We start from the raw sequence: 15,872 nt of genomic DNA on the forward strand, positions 1-15,872 counted from the left end.
TGTGTATGTACTCCATGTGTGTGGATCTGGTACATTTGAACAGACAAACACTGTGTTGTATTTTAAATTAATGTGTCATAATGTTGAGATTTGGCACACTTTGACAGCGATGATTGGATTTGACGGATTTTATTTTAACAAAGAATTGGATTTAAACACTAGAAATATAGGGCACAATAGCCTGAGATTTTTTTGGACAGAGATACTGAACTTTACAATCCTTAAACCCCTGTGGGGAACTTTTATAATAAAAATACATTCTGACAGTGGATTATAAACTCATTAAAAAAATTTAAATTTTTAAGCAGCTCCATGACAGATGACATATTACTTAATCTAAAATTCCTTTTTATTTATATTTCATTATGCACATTTACTTGCTTTTCATCTCGTGGGAGTAACCTGGAAAAATAAATTAGTTAAAGGTCTAGATTTACTTTCACAGTTACTATGTGTAATGAGGCAGCTGTATACTGTAGGGCTGGTTGTTGCATACATACAGTATTTATATATATATATATATATATATATACGTATATGTAGCTTTTCTATTGGTCTACAATAATAATGATTGTGTCCATGACAAAAACCTTTCTATATTGTTGTTGTCTATGATGTGTATGGTTTTGTGTCAGTGTTTGTATAAAATATAAGTAACCTGCTTTCAGTAGATTCAGTGTATGAAATTCTTCCCCAGTTACCGGAAAACTACTGGAATCTGCTGTCAAGACAGTTTTAATAGGAAGTAGAGGCAGAAATCAAAATCTACCTAATCATCCTGTAGGAAGGAAGTTGATTATTTTGCCAGCAGGCTACTTTTGGTTTCTTCGGTAGTGGGGGAGAAAGAATGAGGCCCTATCTTCCTATCACAAAATAACTGCGTGTGTTTGTGTTTTTTTGCAGGTGACCATCCTTCGAGGAAAGGATGGATATGGCTTCACCATCTGCTCAGATTCCCCCGTGAGGGTACAGGCTGTTGATCCAGGCAAGTTTTGCATGCACATGTCAGTGTACATGAAACTCAACTTTCCAGAGAGGAAGTTGTTTACATATTGAGGTCTTCACTGTTCTGCACTGTCTTTGAGCCTAAATTGCTTGGATCACTTTCACTTTTCACTTTTAGCCATAAACAAACTCACATTACCAAAGTAGATATGATTGTAATGCTGTCTGGCTATCAGTGATGTTTTTCATTTTCACTTGCAGTGCTTCCAACACTTGATTTCTAGTTTTAATAATATTCATGACATGAACTAATTATTGAGTCTTTCCCTGTACTCCAATTTAAAAGCACTAGACTATGTAAGCAATATGGTAACGGATCATTTTACAGCGAAAGTTGCTTTCGTTTCACACTGATTGACCAGAGTTTGAAATCTCATGCATTCAACCGGTACATCATGAAAGTTTCATTTCACCTGTGGCTGATTTATTTATTTTTACTCCACTGGTTGTAGCTTTGAGAATTACCATAAGGGCTGCCTCAGTCAGCAGGGTGTTACAGTTAATGGGGAGCGTGTCTGTCAAATGGACAACTTGGAGTCAAGCCCCCATGTTGGCAGGTTTTCACGCTGCGGCCATGTCTTTGAACAAGATGCTGAATCTTGAAGCAATGACATCGTTACTGTCCTTGTGGAGAGATAAAGGGATTCAAAACAGAATTTCATCTCACAAAAACAACAGAATCTTATCTCTTAGATTATTATTTTATTGTTTCGTCTGCAGAGTAATTTGCCATTCTTTACCTCCAAGACTGAAGGAGCAAGTTTAAAGGAGCCATAGCCTTGGACAACATGAATGGTGCTTGATAGTGTGTAATAATCTGAACTTTTTCTGTCTCTTCACTCTGGCAGGGGGTCCAGCAGATCAGGCAGGTCTGCAACAGTTGGACACTCTCCTGCAGCTAAATGGTCAGCCAGTGGAGCAGTGGAAATGTGTGGACTTAGCCCACGCTATCAGGTAATGACCCCAACACGCCAGAGGATTATGGGACTAATTAACACCAAATTGTTGGAGCATCCCATTCAGAGGCTTATTCAGGATTCAGTCATTACAAATGATTATCTATTCAACTGAAAGCCATTCTGATACGTATGTCTTCCTGAAGAAGACCTCTATCTATACAGATCCTTAATTTTAAAAGTAAAGATTGGCAGTAGCCAAAAAGAATTATATATTGTGATGTCAGTGATTTATCAGGCGTCAACAACATAATCACAGCTATGTCGTTAAGTATTTGATGCCCTGTTCTTTTCTTATTGGGTTGTCCTATCGCTACTTTCATGATATAGTCAAATTGCAACAACAGAATAGATTTACATAGATTTCCTTCTGTTCTGTGATTTTATTGAATCCTTCTTATAGCAGAAACACAAATACAATGTGCAAGGAAATGTTCAGTTATTGTGTTTTTCTGTAATACATAGTGTGTTATTTGAAACACTTTCCATGTGATTTGGAGTAAATTCATATATATATATATATATATATATATTATATATATATATATATACACACACACACATGTTATATTCACTACTATATATATATATATATATATATATATACACACACACACATGTTATATTCACTACTCCTTATTTGATCATTATCTGTATTTCTCTTTGCAGAAACAGCGCCAATGAAATCACAGTGGTGGTGTGGCGTACCGGTCCCTCAGCTAAGCCTAACTTTGAGGGCCTCATTCACCGGCCCTCCTATAAGCCCTCCACCTCAAACTATGATGCCCCCTCGCCCCCTACTCGCAGGCGTGTACCAGATGTTGGCACCAGCAAAACCCCCCCAGCTGTGCCGCCTCTCCCAGCCCACCACCGTGCCGCTGCCACCCGCAGGCTGCTGGTCAACGGCTCCGAAGCCGGAAATAGCAGTGGTGTAGGCATGGGAAGCCTGGCGTGGGGGGCCCAGGGAGGGTCAGCCGAGGAGCTGGATGGGAAACCGCGACACCTCCACCACCCTCACACTGCCACACTGAAGGGTACCAGGGTGAAGGCATCCAATGGGGACAACTACATCATCCTGGCGCCCATCAACCCCGGAAGCCAGGTACCGCAGACTGGTGGTGGGCTGCACCTTCATCATCTTCTTCGTCCTCCTCATCCTCACCACGGTCATATGGTGGCTCATCCTAGATATGTGTCCTTACCTTTCATCCCTGGTGCTGATAGATAGAAGGACTGTGTTTACAGTATGTGTGGGCCATTTGGGTTACTGCTGTCTCACTGATTTGTGCTTTACGACATGTTTTGAACATACTACACATAGTTCATTCATGTAGATATGGGCCAGAGACTAGGAAGCAATAGTAGACAATAATATATAAAATGCAGTTGTTGATAATACATTGTTTGTCTGTACTATGTGAAGCACTGGCAGTTAAACACAGTTCATATTAGGAAAACAATGCATATGTATCTGACATCATTTATCTTACAGGTATCCTATAGATAAATCATCTGTGCCATAGATTATACATCACTATTTTAAGACAAATAGTTCTGGTATTTAAGAAAGAGGAAAAAAAAATATAACAAAATTATTACTTTAATGCATACTTTATGAAAATTCACATACACTATTCCAAGACTGGTCCATTGCATCATATGCAGTTTTACATTAAGTATAACATGTATATACATGGACAGTATGACATGTACATGACGTTTTATATAGCATGTACTTATGGTTACATCTAGTGACATCATGTATATGAGGTAAAAGCTTTCATCATAAAAACAAAATAAAGGAAACTCATTAAATCAAAAAGACTGAACTCAATTCCTCAGCTAACCCCCCTGTAACAAAACGATACTAACCTATTAACCACCTCAGAGTAACAAAAATGTTGAACCAAAAGATCCAAGATGTGTGTGAGTCAGTCACCCTGCAGTGCCCTCTGTCTTCTGTTGATTGCAATCTAGGTGCAACCTACAGTGTCTAAATAGTTGCTCCAGACTTCCAAAACATTTCTAACTCACTAAATCCTTTTACTATCTTATGTGGACTTGATAGTATATTTCCTTTATTTTTGTTTTCTACTGAGTTTGTCTGTGACTTGAAGCTACGTGTGTGTGTGTCATGTGTCTGTGTGTGCCTCATGCATTGTCCAGATTCACTGATAAATTCTTGTTAGGTTCTGGTTCAGTTAGAGAACATTATAGTGCATGGCAGAAGTCTGTGTTGAGAACAATCTGAAACATAAGATCAGATTGATTTTTAGAAGGAAGAGCAGAAGCAGATTCAGAGAAATGACAGACAATATATTAAAAGAAAACATGTAGGCAGATTGGGGAGTTTCAGGAAAATGATTAGAGGCACTTGCTGCCACTTCTACTTCTACTTAATAGTCAAGGATTTGGTGTTTGGTGAGATGTTGTGGCCATCGCAGGCTAAATATACCGAAAGGCCCGTGGAAATGGGTCATGGTGACTTATCACACCGACACAATACTCTAGTTCACTAAGTGATGGCCTTGAAAGCCCACACTGCGGATAGTGTTTATCCCAATAAGATGGCAATAAAGAGAGCTAATGATATGTTTTTAATATTTTGTGACTTTCCAACCTTGAGTTCACCTCCTGTATTAATCTGAACACCATGTGACATGGTGGCAGCTTTCTCTCTTTACTCCCTCAGTTGATTGTTATTTGATATGACAGGTAGAAACCATCACTGCCTCACCGAGTCCAGCGCAATTGAAACGGGCTCAGCTGAGTCCTGGAAACTAAATTCAATGTCAAGCAACAAACTGCAGATGATAACGTCCAGCTTGGTCCCAAAACACAAACTCATGGCATAGCAGCACCGAAAATGAAAGCATAGGACACAAATAAAATAATAACAAATAAAATCTTTTAACTAACCTCAAACACTCTGATTTTAGAGAAAAAGTGTGGCATAGTCAGTTAGTTGGCAGATATCTTATAGAGTACATGATCAACATCACATCATAGAAAGTTAAGACCAAAATTTTACTTATATTCTCAATATATTATCAATTTAGTCATAAAACAACTGTATCTTACGTCATTGTTCATTTGACTTCCTTCCATTCTTGATGTAGTTTAGATGTCAGCTGAAACAAGTGTTATTTATATTAATGTATTTTCATATTACTCTCCTTTCAGATCTTGAGGCCTGTTTACCAAGACAACCAGGGAACATTAGGTAAGACATTCATAATCCTGCAGTGCTTTGTTAATGGCTACAATGAACTCTGTTGGGTATTTTGGCTGAAAGCCTGTGTTTAAGTTGGCTTTCATGCCTTTATCATTTTGGATGTCACCCAGTGGTAATAAAATTTTTGACTTCACATCGCAGGTTATTGTTAATTTAAAGAATATGATTAAATTCACTTAACATTTGGCACCCAAAATAACAAATTAAACTGATGTCAGGAATACAATTAATGCAAAATACTTTTGTTGCCCACTGTTTGAATCCTCTTCTGAATTAATTACAGCATTCAGTTATCACTAGTTTTAATCTTACTATGGGATTTTTTGTCTTCTTGAAGCTGGCCAATGTAACAGCTCAAAATATCAAATATGTATCTTCTGTCCTGTCCACCAACTTTGGAGCGCTACTCTACTTTGGTGAAAGAGTGACCCTGAAAATTCAGCAACACTTGAAGCTTAAAAAGCAGCTGGAGCCTCTTGCTAACCAGCTGGTAAAGTTAACCCAACAGGAAACTATGTCTTCAGATCAGGAAACCTGAAAATTTAGCAGTTTTGATTAGTTGATTAACCACCACTTGCACTTCTGGACAACCTTTTGACCATGAAATTGTGGGAAATATTTTGATTTTCTTTTTGCTGAGAGTTAGACGAGAAGATGAGAATGAAAGTGATTCTTCTTTGTTCTTTGTTCCCCAGCTGCCAGATTATACCCCACACGGCAGGCCTCTGTTCCACAACCCCAGGGAGGTGGTGGTGGTGGTTTTTCTGGAGGAATGAGTGGTGGTATTGGAGGAGGTGGTGGTGGGGGTCTCTCTAGCCGCACTGGCTTCCTACGACGGTCTAACAACTCCAAGTCGACAAAGACGTCGTCCACCTCCACTAATGCCGGCATGTCCAACTACCAGCAGCAGAACGCCAACTTTGCCAATTACCAGAACTGTACCATCGTCCGGTCACATACTCCACATGGCAATTATGGATATGTCAAAGTGGCCCCCAAGATCCTTATCTTCCCCATCTTTGTTCAGGTAGGCCAATTTGTGTGAATATGTGTGTGTGTTTCTGAAGTGGTGATGGTTGGTAGTTTTGCAGTAGATTTTTGTGCATCAAAATTTCTGTTTTAATTATTCATTGTATACATTTTAGGGGAAACTATCGCATTACAATATTTTCATTCACATCCTGTTAGGATCTAGCTCCTAGCCTTTGTAGTGAAGTAGGTTCTGACATGATTTTACACTTCTATTTTTCTGCAGATTAAACAGACAAGATATAGTGTGTTCATTTGTGAGCTTTAGAGGTGCTAGGAGGCAGATTTTGTTACCTTTGGACAGAGCCAGGCTGGCTGTTTCCTCCCATTTCCCTTTTTTTGTGCTAAGCTACGCTAACAGGCGCATGGCTGCAGCTTCATATTTAATGGACAGATATAAGACTGATATTAATCTTGTCATCTAACCCCTGGCAAAAAAGCGAGTACATGTATCTTCCAAAATGCCAAACTATTATTATCAGTATGCAGTAAAAAGACAGACAGGAGCAAGAGGGGGGATGATGACAGGGAAATCCAATGGTGCAACAGATGGTGGTATTCTAGATAGAGTATGATGATTTTTTCCCCCCCTGCAAATTTCAGTCTAAAGGAAGTAGACATTTATGGTTTTGCATTTATGTTTTATGAAATATGTTGATCTTTCTTTCTGAGCATCTCACATTTTGCAAGCCGAGAGGGCTCTATTTTTATACATAACTCATTTTAGATATGCTGATTTTTTTGTGGGAGTTTCTGCCTTTGGGCTACAGCACTTATCTGTCTGTGAGGAGAGAGAGGAAACTGTGGAGAGTGAACCTCGGAGGTCAGTGGTAAAAACAGAGTAACAAGGATTGTTATTTTCTGCACATATCTTCTATATACAGTACAAGAAGAGAAGGAACTTTATTGATGAAATGAAAGGGCTTATTTTGGCTTTTATTGATGTTGTGTTTACTCTGGTCAGAAAATTGTTTATTGATACTTAATATATTTTGTGTAGTATCATAATGAGAAAGACTTTGTATTCCTGTAAAGGGGGTATAGTCCAGTCCAATTAGGAAGCATAGGCAAAGTTATGTCGAGTCATGTGTCGTTGCAACATAAACATGATAAAATAACCAAAGGAGATAGGTGTGATATATTTCCTCCCACTACAACATTTCAGATACTTCTAGTCATTTACACTTCAACAATGCGGTGGTACTTCCTGTTAATTCATACATAAATATGAAACCCTGACCCTGCTGCGCACACACACATAAGATTGGCCCTTTTTTCAAACCCTGGACTTGAGAGGAAGTCCCCTCCTCCCACATTGCCACACTGTTCATTTTAAGTGTCAGTGTCTTGTCATACTCAGACCGCACGTACCGCCTCACAGCTCACTCTCTGTCTTTATAGAAACTGTTACACTTGAGTTTCTCACAGCAAAAAGAAGACTCACTGTTATCAGTTTAGCAGATCGTTTGGATTTGGGAGCTGAGATGGATTTGGTATTATAACTTTTTTCTAATCAGTAACAAGTGCAATATTATCCTCTTGAATTTTATCCTGTGAAAAGCTTAACATATGTTCATGATTCTGACTTCATGGAAATGCTAAGTGTAAAAACACCAGCTCGATGTGCTTGAGGTCATTGATATCTGATGAAAGGTATCAGCTATCATTGAATGAGCCTCAAAATTATGTCTGAAAACTTAATCTTGTTTTAAACCTAATCTGTCTGTGTAATCTGTTGTTATCCAGCCTCTTGACCTGTGCAGCCGAACGCTCATCATATCTGAGGAGATGATATTACATGAGAGCAAGCACCACTCTCTCAAGGTAAGTGCCATCAGTGCAGTAATGATGCTATGTTTGTCTATACACGCGATGTGAGCGTATGTCAATAATAAAACATTTCTGTTTGTACGTTTTCTACACTCTATGTTAATAACTCCGTCTTGAAGCCTTTTCTTCGGTTTACTGAACTGCACAGGAACTTTGGTTGTTGTTGACTGAGAAATCAAAAGCTTCAAAATGGTGCCTAGAAAGTGCAGGATTGGATTTTAGTGATATGAGGGAAGAGGAAACGTGATTTTCTTTGTGCTCTTTCAAGACTTTTATAATTTGATTGATACAGAAAGATTGAGGGCCTCTCCTCTCCTCTCCTCTTCTCTTCAGATTGCAGGAAACAAACTGACTAGTGGCAAACATTTTGTTGGTTTGTCACAACCGGTTACGTCGTTTGTTTGTTTAGTCAAACTGGAAGTGACGGTCCATTGCCCCAATGTGCATCTCAAGTCAAAATGTGTGTATTTTAGAGTAATGCATGTATATAGAAAGGGAGAACAAGTACAGAGCAACATCCTGAGAGGAGATGTCTGAACATCTCTGATGAATTTGTAACTACTCTGGACTATCAGGCCCACATGAGTTGAGGAAAATGAATGATTGATGAAGGAGGAGTGTGCGTATGATCTGACTATCACAGATATTCTGTTTAATCTATCAAAAGAAACTGCAGATTCTTTGATACACACTACTGGTCAAACGTTTTAGAACAGCCCCATTTTAACAGTTTTTATTGAAAGTTTTATTGAAGTAGATCAAGTTCTGTGAATAACCTTACATGGTGCAAAGGTAAACTGCCCGAAGTAAACAGCAAAAAAAATTAGATCACCAAAAACTGAAAAATTATGTAAACAGGTTTTTTTGGGGGGGATTAAGAAATTGGTTAATTTACAGCTTTCCTGCAGCAATGGAAGTAAATGAAGCCTTGAAAGTTAATGCAAACAATTCCCACAGGTTTTGTTGATGACTTAGAAACCCCATGTCTGTACAAAGGCAGTGTTGCAGATTGTGTTACTGCATCCTCTAATGCATTATTAGGACAATGCTGTACTGCAGGAAGCAGTACTCTATATTGCCTTCACAATGGACAGGAGTGCCAGAGTGTTCAGCTGCTGGATGAGTCAAAAACTTTGATTAAATTTAGTTCAACAGGAATATTACATGACTCCTTATTTTTAAAATAGCTGGAAAAATTGAGGTGTTCTAAACCTTTTGACCAGTAGTGTATATCAATGATCCTTTCAAAATAAGATGATCTTACAATGATATTCTGCTTTATAATGTATCTTTTACAGTACATTGTAAAGGTTAAAGTAGAAAATATGTAACACTTCTGCGACAAAAATTAAAAGTTCTCATACTTTCTATTTACTATTTTTTAGAAAATGCATGAGAAGTGTGTGTGTGTAGACCGTACTGTATGTGGAAAGAGAAAAAGAATATTGCCGGATTGAATGAAGCTCTTGCCACAGTTCTTTAATTTGCCCTGTCAGATAATCTTTGCTCTGTGGTGCAGTGAAGTGCAGTGACTGCTGGCATGGAAGGTAATTCTGGCCTCTCTCTAGGGTCAGTCATAAAACAAATATTTAACAGCCAGTGTTTGTCAGGAAGGAGTTTCTCTCCACTGTGCCAATTTATACAGACTGTTTTTAATGATCTCTCTGTGTTGTTCCAGCTTTTACTCTTCACTCACTAGAGTTGTATAAGTCTGCCCTGGAGGAAAATGCATTTTGTATTTTTTTAATGTCTGTACACAATTTATAAGCAGAACATGGCACTAATTGGATTTAGTCCAAAGTGACCAAAATGTCCAAAATAGACTTTAAGTGGATTAAATATTAGTAATGCTCCAAAGTGACATTTGGACATAAAAGACCGAAGTGGATTTAAATTATATTAACATTAAACATGTTATTTCTAGTTAGTAAACATGCAGGTAAGTAAATCAGTTTAAACCTGCTAAATACACTGTTAACAGAGTCTTATAGTATGTGTTGGTCCTTTAATGAATTAAAGTGATCAGAGAAAGTCATTATTCTCTTTACATTTACAATACATCAGAAGATAATACAGGATATTGGGAACAGGACACATACAGTAGTTGAGAGAGAGAGAGAGAAACATATGAAAAGTTTGTGTTAATATATGTGTAATGTGTATATGAATAATATGTAATATGTATTATAATATAATGTGTTTTATGTATTATAATTCTACAGTTTTCTCTGTATGAAAACAGTTCGCTGCTTGACTCTCATATGCTTTGTCCTTGTTCTTTACTTTTACTTACATCCTCTTCCACCCACTCAAACCTACACACACACACACACACACACACACGAACACACACACACACACTTTCTCTCTCTAACCAGATACTGGCAACATCTGAAATACCCACTGTGCTATCTCACCCTTCAGAGGAAGCCACCAAAGCAAAAGCTTTGTCTTCAAACAGTGCCCATCTGTATGCATGTTATGTTGCTTGGAAGCACAGTCTCACATAAGAGACCACTATGCAAACATCTAGACTTCGTTTTTTTTTTTTTTTTATCATCTACTTCTTCTTTTTAATTCTTTATACTTCTTTCCTATCTTTATTTATTTGAATTTCTCCAGACAGTGGGCCATATTGCTGGCATGCATGCACAAAAGCTAACCCAGCTAAAACTTATAGTGTTTGGCCATACCTACATATGTGTGAGCTGCATTTCCTGTGCTAAGGCATAAGGCTGTATGGGGTATGGGGGTGAGACTTGAAGTGTGTTAGATGGTGTTATGCGCATATCACTGGATTGCAGAGGTGTTTTTGTGAGATATGATTGCCTAAGGTGTAAAGTCTTGGTCAGTGCGAAATTAAATTCAGTGTTTTTTTTTTCCCCTCTCCCTTCTTGTCTCCTTTTCAACCTCACCTACTCCTCCTCTTCCATTTCTCATCTTCTTTTTTTTTTTTTTTTAAACATCCCTCTCTTTTGCATCCTGCTCCTCCACCTCTGTCCATTCGATTTTCTTTAGGTCACAGTGTTTGTCTACAACGACCTGATGCTGGTGACAAGGGAAAATGAGCCAGGCAGGTGTAACGTCCTTCAGAGTCCCCTGTACCTCAGACAGCTCCGGCTCCAGGACGGTACGTAAGCGTCAATACACCTGTCACCAAACTGTGTGCAATCCTGGATTTTGTCAGTCTATATGTTTATGTCAAACTGTGGCAGGACAAGTATAAGTTTCATCATTTGCTTTGTAAATTTGCAGACATAAGGGCACTTGAGTCGGTCCAGTAATCGGAAGGTCACACATCACAGCAATAACCTTTTCTGCTGAATTCTTAAATATAATATTTGTAGTCACTGTAAACTAAATGAGCCTTAATTCTGAGATGTCAGAGATGTTGAGTGAAACGGTTGTTTTACTACATCAACAAATTTCTTAAAAGACCAAAAACAATAAAACATCAGCCAAAATTGCAATCTGTAAAATATATCTCCAAACAATCTTATCTATAGGTTTGCATATTAAACTATGTTTGACCTTTTATAGTTCAACACAGAATAATAAAAGAGAATTGTAACACTTGAACACGCAAATAGCACGACTAGAAATAAACTTACAGCACTATGATTACAGTGAACGTTTCAGCTGAACTTAACCAGAGGATATTTAGGGAAACACTGCCCAAGTTCCTGTTGCTTTGTCTTTTTATTTCACCTTGGTATAAACAACCATCTCCTCTGGCGATGTGGAGAGAATAGGCTGGCCATCGGGGCTGCGCACAGCGTAGGCAAGTCAAATAAATAGGGCTCACTGTAAATATCTGTGTTTAGAGTGGTGGGCGGAGACATGGGCAAAGGTTTGGAGTCATGCTTGGGACACAGCAAGGGGAGAGGGGATGCACTTAGACCCATGCTGCTGAAAATGTAGCGTTGTATATGGCGTGAAAGTACCAAATGCTGTGTGACAATAAACAGGACTAAACAGCATGGTAGTAGTGTCAGGATTATGGGATTGATCTGTAAAGGATAACAGGTTTTGGGGTGATGCTGTGTTCTTCAGTGCAGAATAATGGCTTTAAAGGCAGTGCAGTGTTCAGAGTCAGTGTGAATGTAGAGGGGGACAATTGTGCTCTGAGATCTCAGTACTTTACTCAGTACAAACCAATGCTGTTTTGATAATTAATAGTTTTGAGTCTTTTACTCAAAAGCTGGGCCTGACCTTCAGTGCATAAAGCCCCCTACATACAGAGGTGTTAGCATAGCCTCCCATAGCCACATAGTCTTTCTCCACAGGGAGACACTTGTGCTGGAACCCACTGTCATCGTCCTTTAGGTTAACAAACTTTCACTTTGACTGAAATCAATCGGAGTCTTAAATGCAGATAACTCACTGTTCTCGCTATGTATTCTGCTGAGGGAAATCAATTTTCCCATTTGGGAAAGTGTGTCCAAACTTTTGACTGGTACTGTATATAAATGCGGACAAGTTAGCATATCTGCTGAGTCAGGCTTATGACAGCGTGGCTACCTCTTGATCTGCTATTGGAAGCAACAGAAATGCCAGACACGGGAGAGGGTAATTAATTGCAGATATAAAACAGCAATATGAAAAACACATTCATTTTGCAGGTAAGGTTGACACAGTAAGGAATAATGTTAAGAAAACACTCCAGCACAAGCATTTATGAATTCAAAACATAGCACCCTGATGCAGGGCGGTCTGAGCCTCTCTGCCCTCCCTGCGGACAGCACTGGTCTCCTCTGGGCCACTTCTGACCTCCACCCTTGACCCAAACAATCGGAGATCACCAGGGTGGGGATTCAGTAGAGTTTGTGTGTTTCATGAGAGGACACACACACAGACACACATCTCCACCCCGCTGCCTGTCATTGTTATTTCGCTTCAGCAGCGTCACTCAGGAAAGAGGCGCCGGGGGATTGTGTTTGTTTCAACAAGGGTGTGTTTGACGTGTGTGTGTGTGTGTGTGTGTGTGTGTGTGTGTGTGTGTGTGTGTGTGAGAGAGACACAGTGCAAGTTCAATACAGGGGCTTTCCTGTGTTCCTGTCACCTCGTTACTAGGCTGAGGAGCGTGGGAAGTGATAGTGATATTAAATAGAGTGATGTTAAAACTAAGTGATAGTGTGTCAATCCAAATGTCGTTGTACTAAACAAACTAACAAGACCACCTCCACCTCAACCATCTGCATGATGTGAAACCTTTTGACAACTCGTGCACCAAAGTGTTAAGTAAGCAAGAGAGCAGTGTACATCTACACAGAAGCAAGACAGTTTTCTCACCTTTGAGGTTTCTGTTCTTCACTGTATTCATGAGAAAATGTGAGTGACAACAAAGGATTTGAATTTCTCCACATTTGACACACCACTATGTCAATTCTATTATGTAAATCCACTCCACATTTAAGATTATAACTTTTCAGAAATCAAGAACAAATATATCAGTGTGTCTTTTAAATAGTATTCGAAAGGTTCTGAGCATTTTCATGACCTAAAGAAAACAGCGCTTTTCATTTTAACCGAAAACATGGATATCGTTAAACATGTGAGTTACAAGCTTTTTACCTGACATCATCAGCAAGCCCCTCTGACGTGCTGTATGGCAGCACTCTGCTGGATTGTGGAAAATCAGAAAGATATCCAACAGTGACCTCTGCTGCTGGTTATGAAAAGAGACACACTTCCCACGGCCCCTGCTGTACCTACATCACACACTGACCATGACCACCTATCGTTTTAAGGGGGAGTTTGTCTCTCCTCTGTTCAGCAGTATCAGTTAGACCTAGTATAATACAGCCAACAGGAGCCAACAAAAAGTTTAAGAGCTGCCTCTGAACATCCACTGCAATCGAAGGCTGCTGTCTGCTGACACAATTCAGGGTGAAAATGTGGAAGGTGGATTCATACACTTTCCTGGGAGTGTAATAAACTCATGAAATAAAAAAGCAGACACATTCTTTTCTCTGCTCTGTTGTGAGACTGAGCCTAGAGAGTCTGGATTTAGTAAACGTAGGATGGATGAGTTCAGATGATTTATAGATCCCCTGTAGACCTGTTTTAAGACATAAAGTGTTCTGGTTTAGATCAAAATTTATGTCTCATACGAGAAAAGTTCAATTACATTCTTAAAAAATATAATATATATCCTTCTAGCTTCTTGAAATTTCCAGAATGTTTTGAATGTAAGTTTATTTGTCTCCTAATTTGATAAAAAAATAAATCCATCCTCAGTGACCACACATGGCTTCAAAACTAGTTGTGGTGTCACAAAACACGCTCATAAATATACACCTTAGAATTCAGATTCATAGGACTAGTTCATGTTTTTTCTCAGTCTTTTGATGACACATGGCAAAATCTGAAATCACTCGTCCTCTCCACATTGGATGTAACAAGATCCCTTCCTAATGGAGTCTTGACAATATTTTTATCACAAAATTCCCCCTTTGTGTTACTAACTCTCCTCTGCAGCTCAGTGACAAAACAACCTCAACAGCCTCAGTGCATTTAGTTACTGTAGATAGTATCCAAATACATTTCCTGCCTTTCTATGTAAATTTGAATCACCCTCTCAGAGCGGCAACCCTTATTTACAGATCCTGCAGTAGGAGTGAGTGAGTCTTATTCAAAGCCAGGAAAACATTTCTCAATCAGCTTCTCACTGCGAGTGATGGGGTCTCACAGACCCACATCATTTTCTACCAAAGTTGGAAGTGTTTTGGTTATTTCACATGAACGATTTCTGTATTTCTGTTTTTGTCTGAGGTCCTCTCACTGGTTTAAAGTGGGCCGGGTGCATTTTGAAAATGATGATGTCACTTCTGTTCAATCAAGATTCAGCAACATTTGAGTCAGAATTTGATGACAGTTGGTACAGGATGTTTGGTCAATCAAGACTGATCAAAAGACACCCACTGAGTCTTGATGAAGTAGAGAAGCTGAGTTTTTGAGTTTTCAACTATAAACAAGTATAATAGTAAGGTCTACCCAAAGATTTTTTAAAATAGAGATATACCTAAGATTTAAAGCATAGATAGATAGATAGATAGATAGATAGATAGATAGATAGAAAAGGGAGGCGTGTAGGGTTGAATAGATGACCCATGTCTTTCTGGAACACAGAAATCCTCAGGGCCGCTCCGCTCCTCAGTGTGATGATCTAGACAAGATTGCTAGTCATGGTTAGACCGCTGGCTTGTGTGTGTGTGTGCTTTCTTCTAATAAAATAGCAAACATCACCACCACATATAGATTATGTGGGTGTATGTTTGAGTGCGTGTCTGTGTTGGAGGGGAAGGATCATTCGATTAAAACCATTTATCTTGACTCCAGACCCACAGGCCTGTCTCACAGAGCGCTTCCTCAGTGAATTATGGGTGAATGTCTATAAGGCTGGCATACAGTAAAAGCTTTCCATCAATATAGGCATTTTGGTAAAATCATAATTGGAAATCAATGCGCTTCAAAAACGCTGCTTTATGCACAAGAAGGAAGGAAGGGCGAGTGTGAAAGTGAAACAGAGGAAAGAAGGTTGGCAGGAAGGAAAAAAGATGACATGAAGAAAGAATTCAAATTAATCTCTGGTGTTACTTTGTTTTACAGATTATGCTGAAGAACTGAGATTCTACCTTATTCACATGACAGAGGTAAGAGAAAAAGATTGCATGCATCTGTGCTTGTTTGAAAGAAAAAAAGAGGAGGAAAGGAAGGTCTGATGTGAACAGCCTATTTTGTCTGCGAGCCGGAGGGGCAATTGACTCTGGTGGAAATCACATTACAGAGGAGACACAAGGATTAGCAGAACGCTC

At 39.0% G+C, this 15,872-nt stretch overlaps 1 protein-coding gene across 5 annotated transcripts in view; it reads left to right on the plus strand.

The window, feature by feature from the left end:
• The window catches only part of rgs3a (regulator of G protein signaling 3a), a 144,611-nt gene that overhangs the window by 50,857 nt on the left and 77,882 nt on the right, over positions 1 to 15,872 (plus strand). For 4 of the 5 annotated variants that reach the window (XM_056403040.1, XM_056403041.1, XM_056403043.1 and 1 more), the window contains 8 exons: positions 904 to 985; positions 1,854 to 1,959; positions 2,631 to 3,063; positions 5,145 to 5,184; positions 5,892 to 6,223; positions 7,972 to 8,049; positions 11,074 to 11,185; positions 15,667 to 15,710. In XM_056403040.1, the coding sequence (XP_056259015.1) occupies positions 904 to 985; positions 1,854 to 1,959; positions 2,631 to 3,063; positions 5,145 to 5,184; positions 5,892 to 6,223; positions 7,972 to 8,049; positions 11,074 to 11,185; positions 15,667 to 15,710 (1,227 nt within the window). Of the gene's footprint in view, positions 1 to 903; positions 986 to 1,853; positions 1,960 to 2,630; positions 3,064 to 5,144; positions 5,185 to 5,891; positions 6,224 to 7,694; positions 7,719 to 7,971; positions 8,050 to 11,073; positions 11,186 to 15,666; positions 15,711 to 15,872 lie in introns of those variants that run through there. The other variant, XM_056403044.1, reaches the window with a different exon arrangement.

This window comes from Seriola aureovittata, chromosome 18, assembly GCF_021018895.1.
Source record: "Seriola aureovittata isolate HTS-2021-v1 ecotype China chromosome 18, ASM2101889v1, whole genome shotgun sequence".
Classification (NCBI taxonomy): Eukaryota; Metazoa; Chordata; class Actinopteri; order Carangiformes; family Carangidae; genus Seriola; species Seriola aureovittata.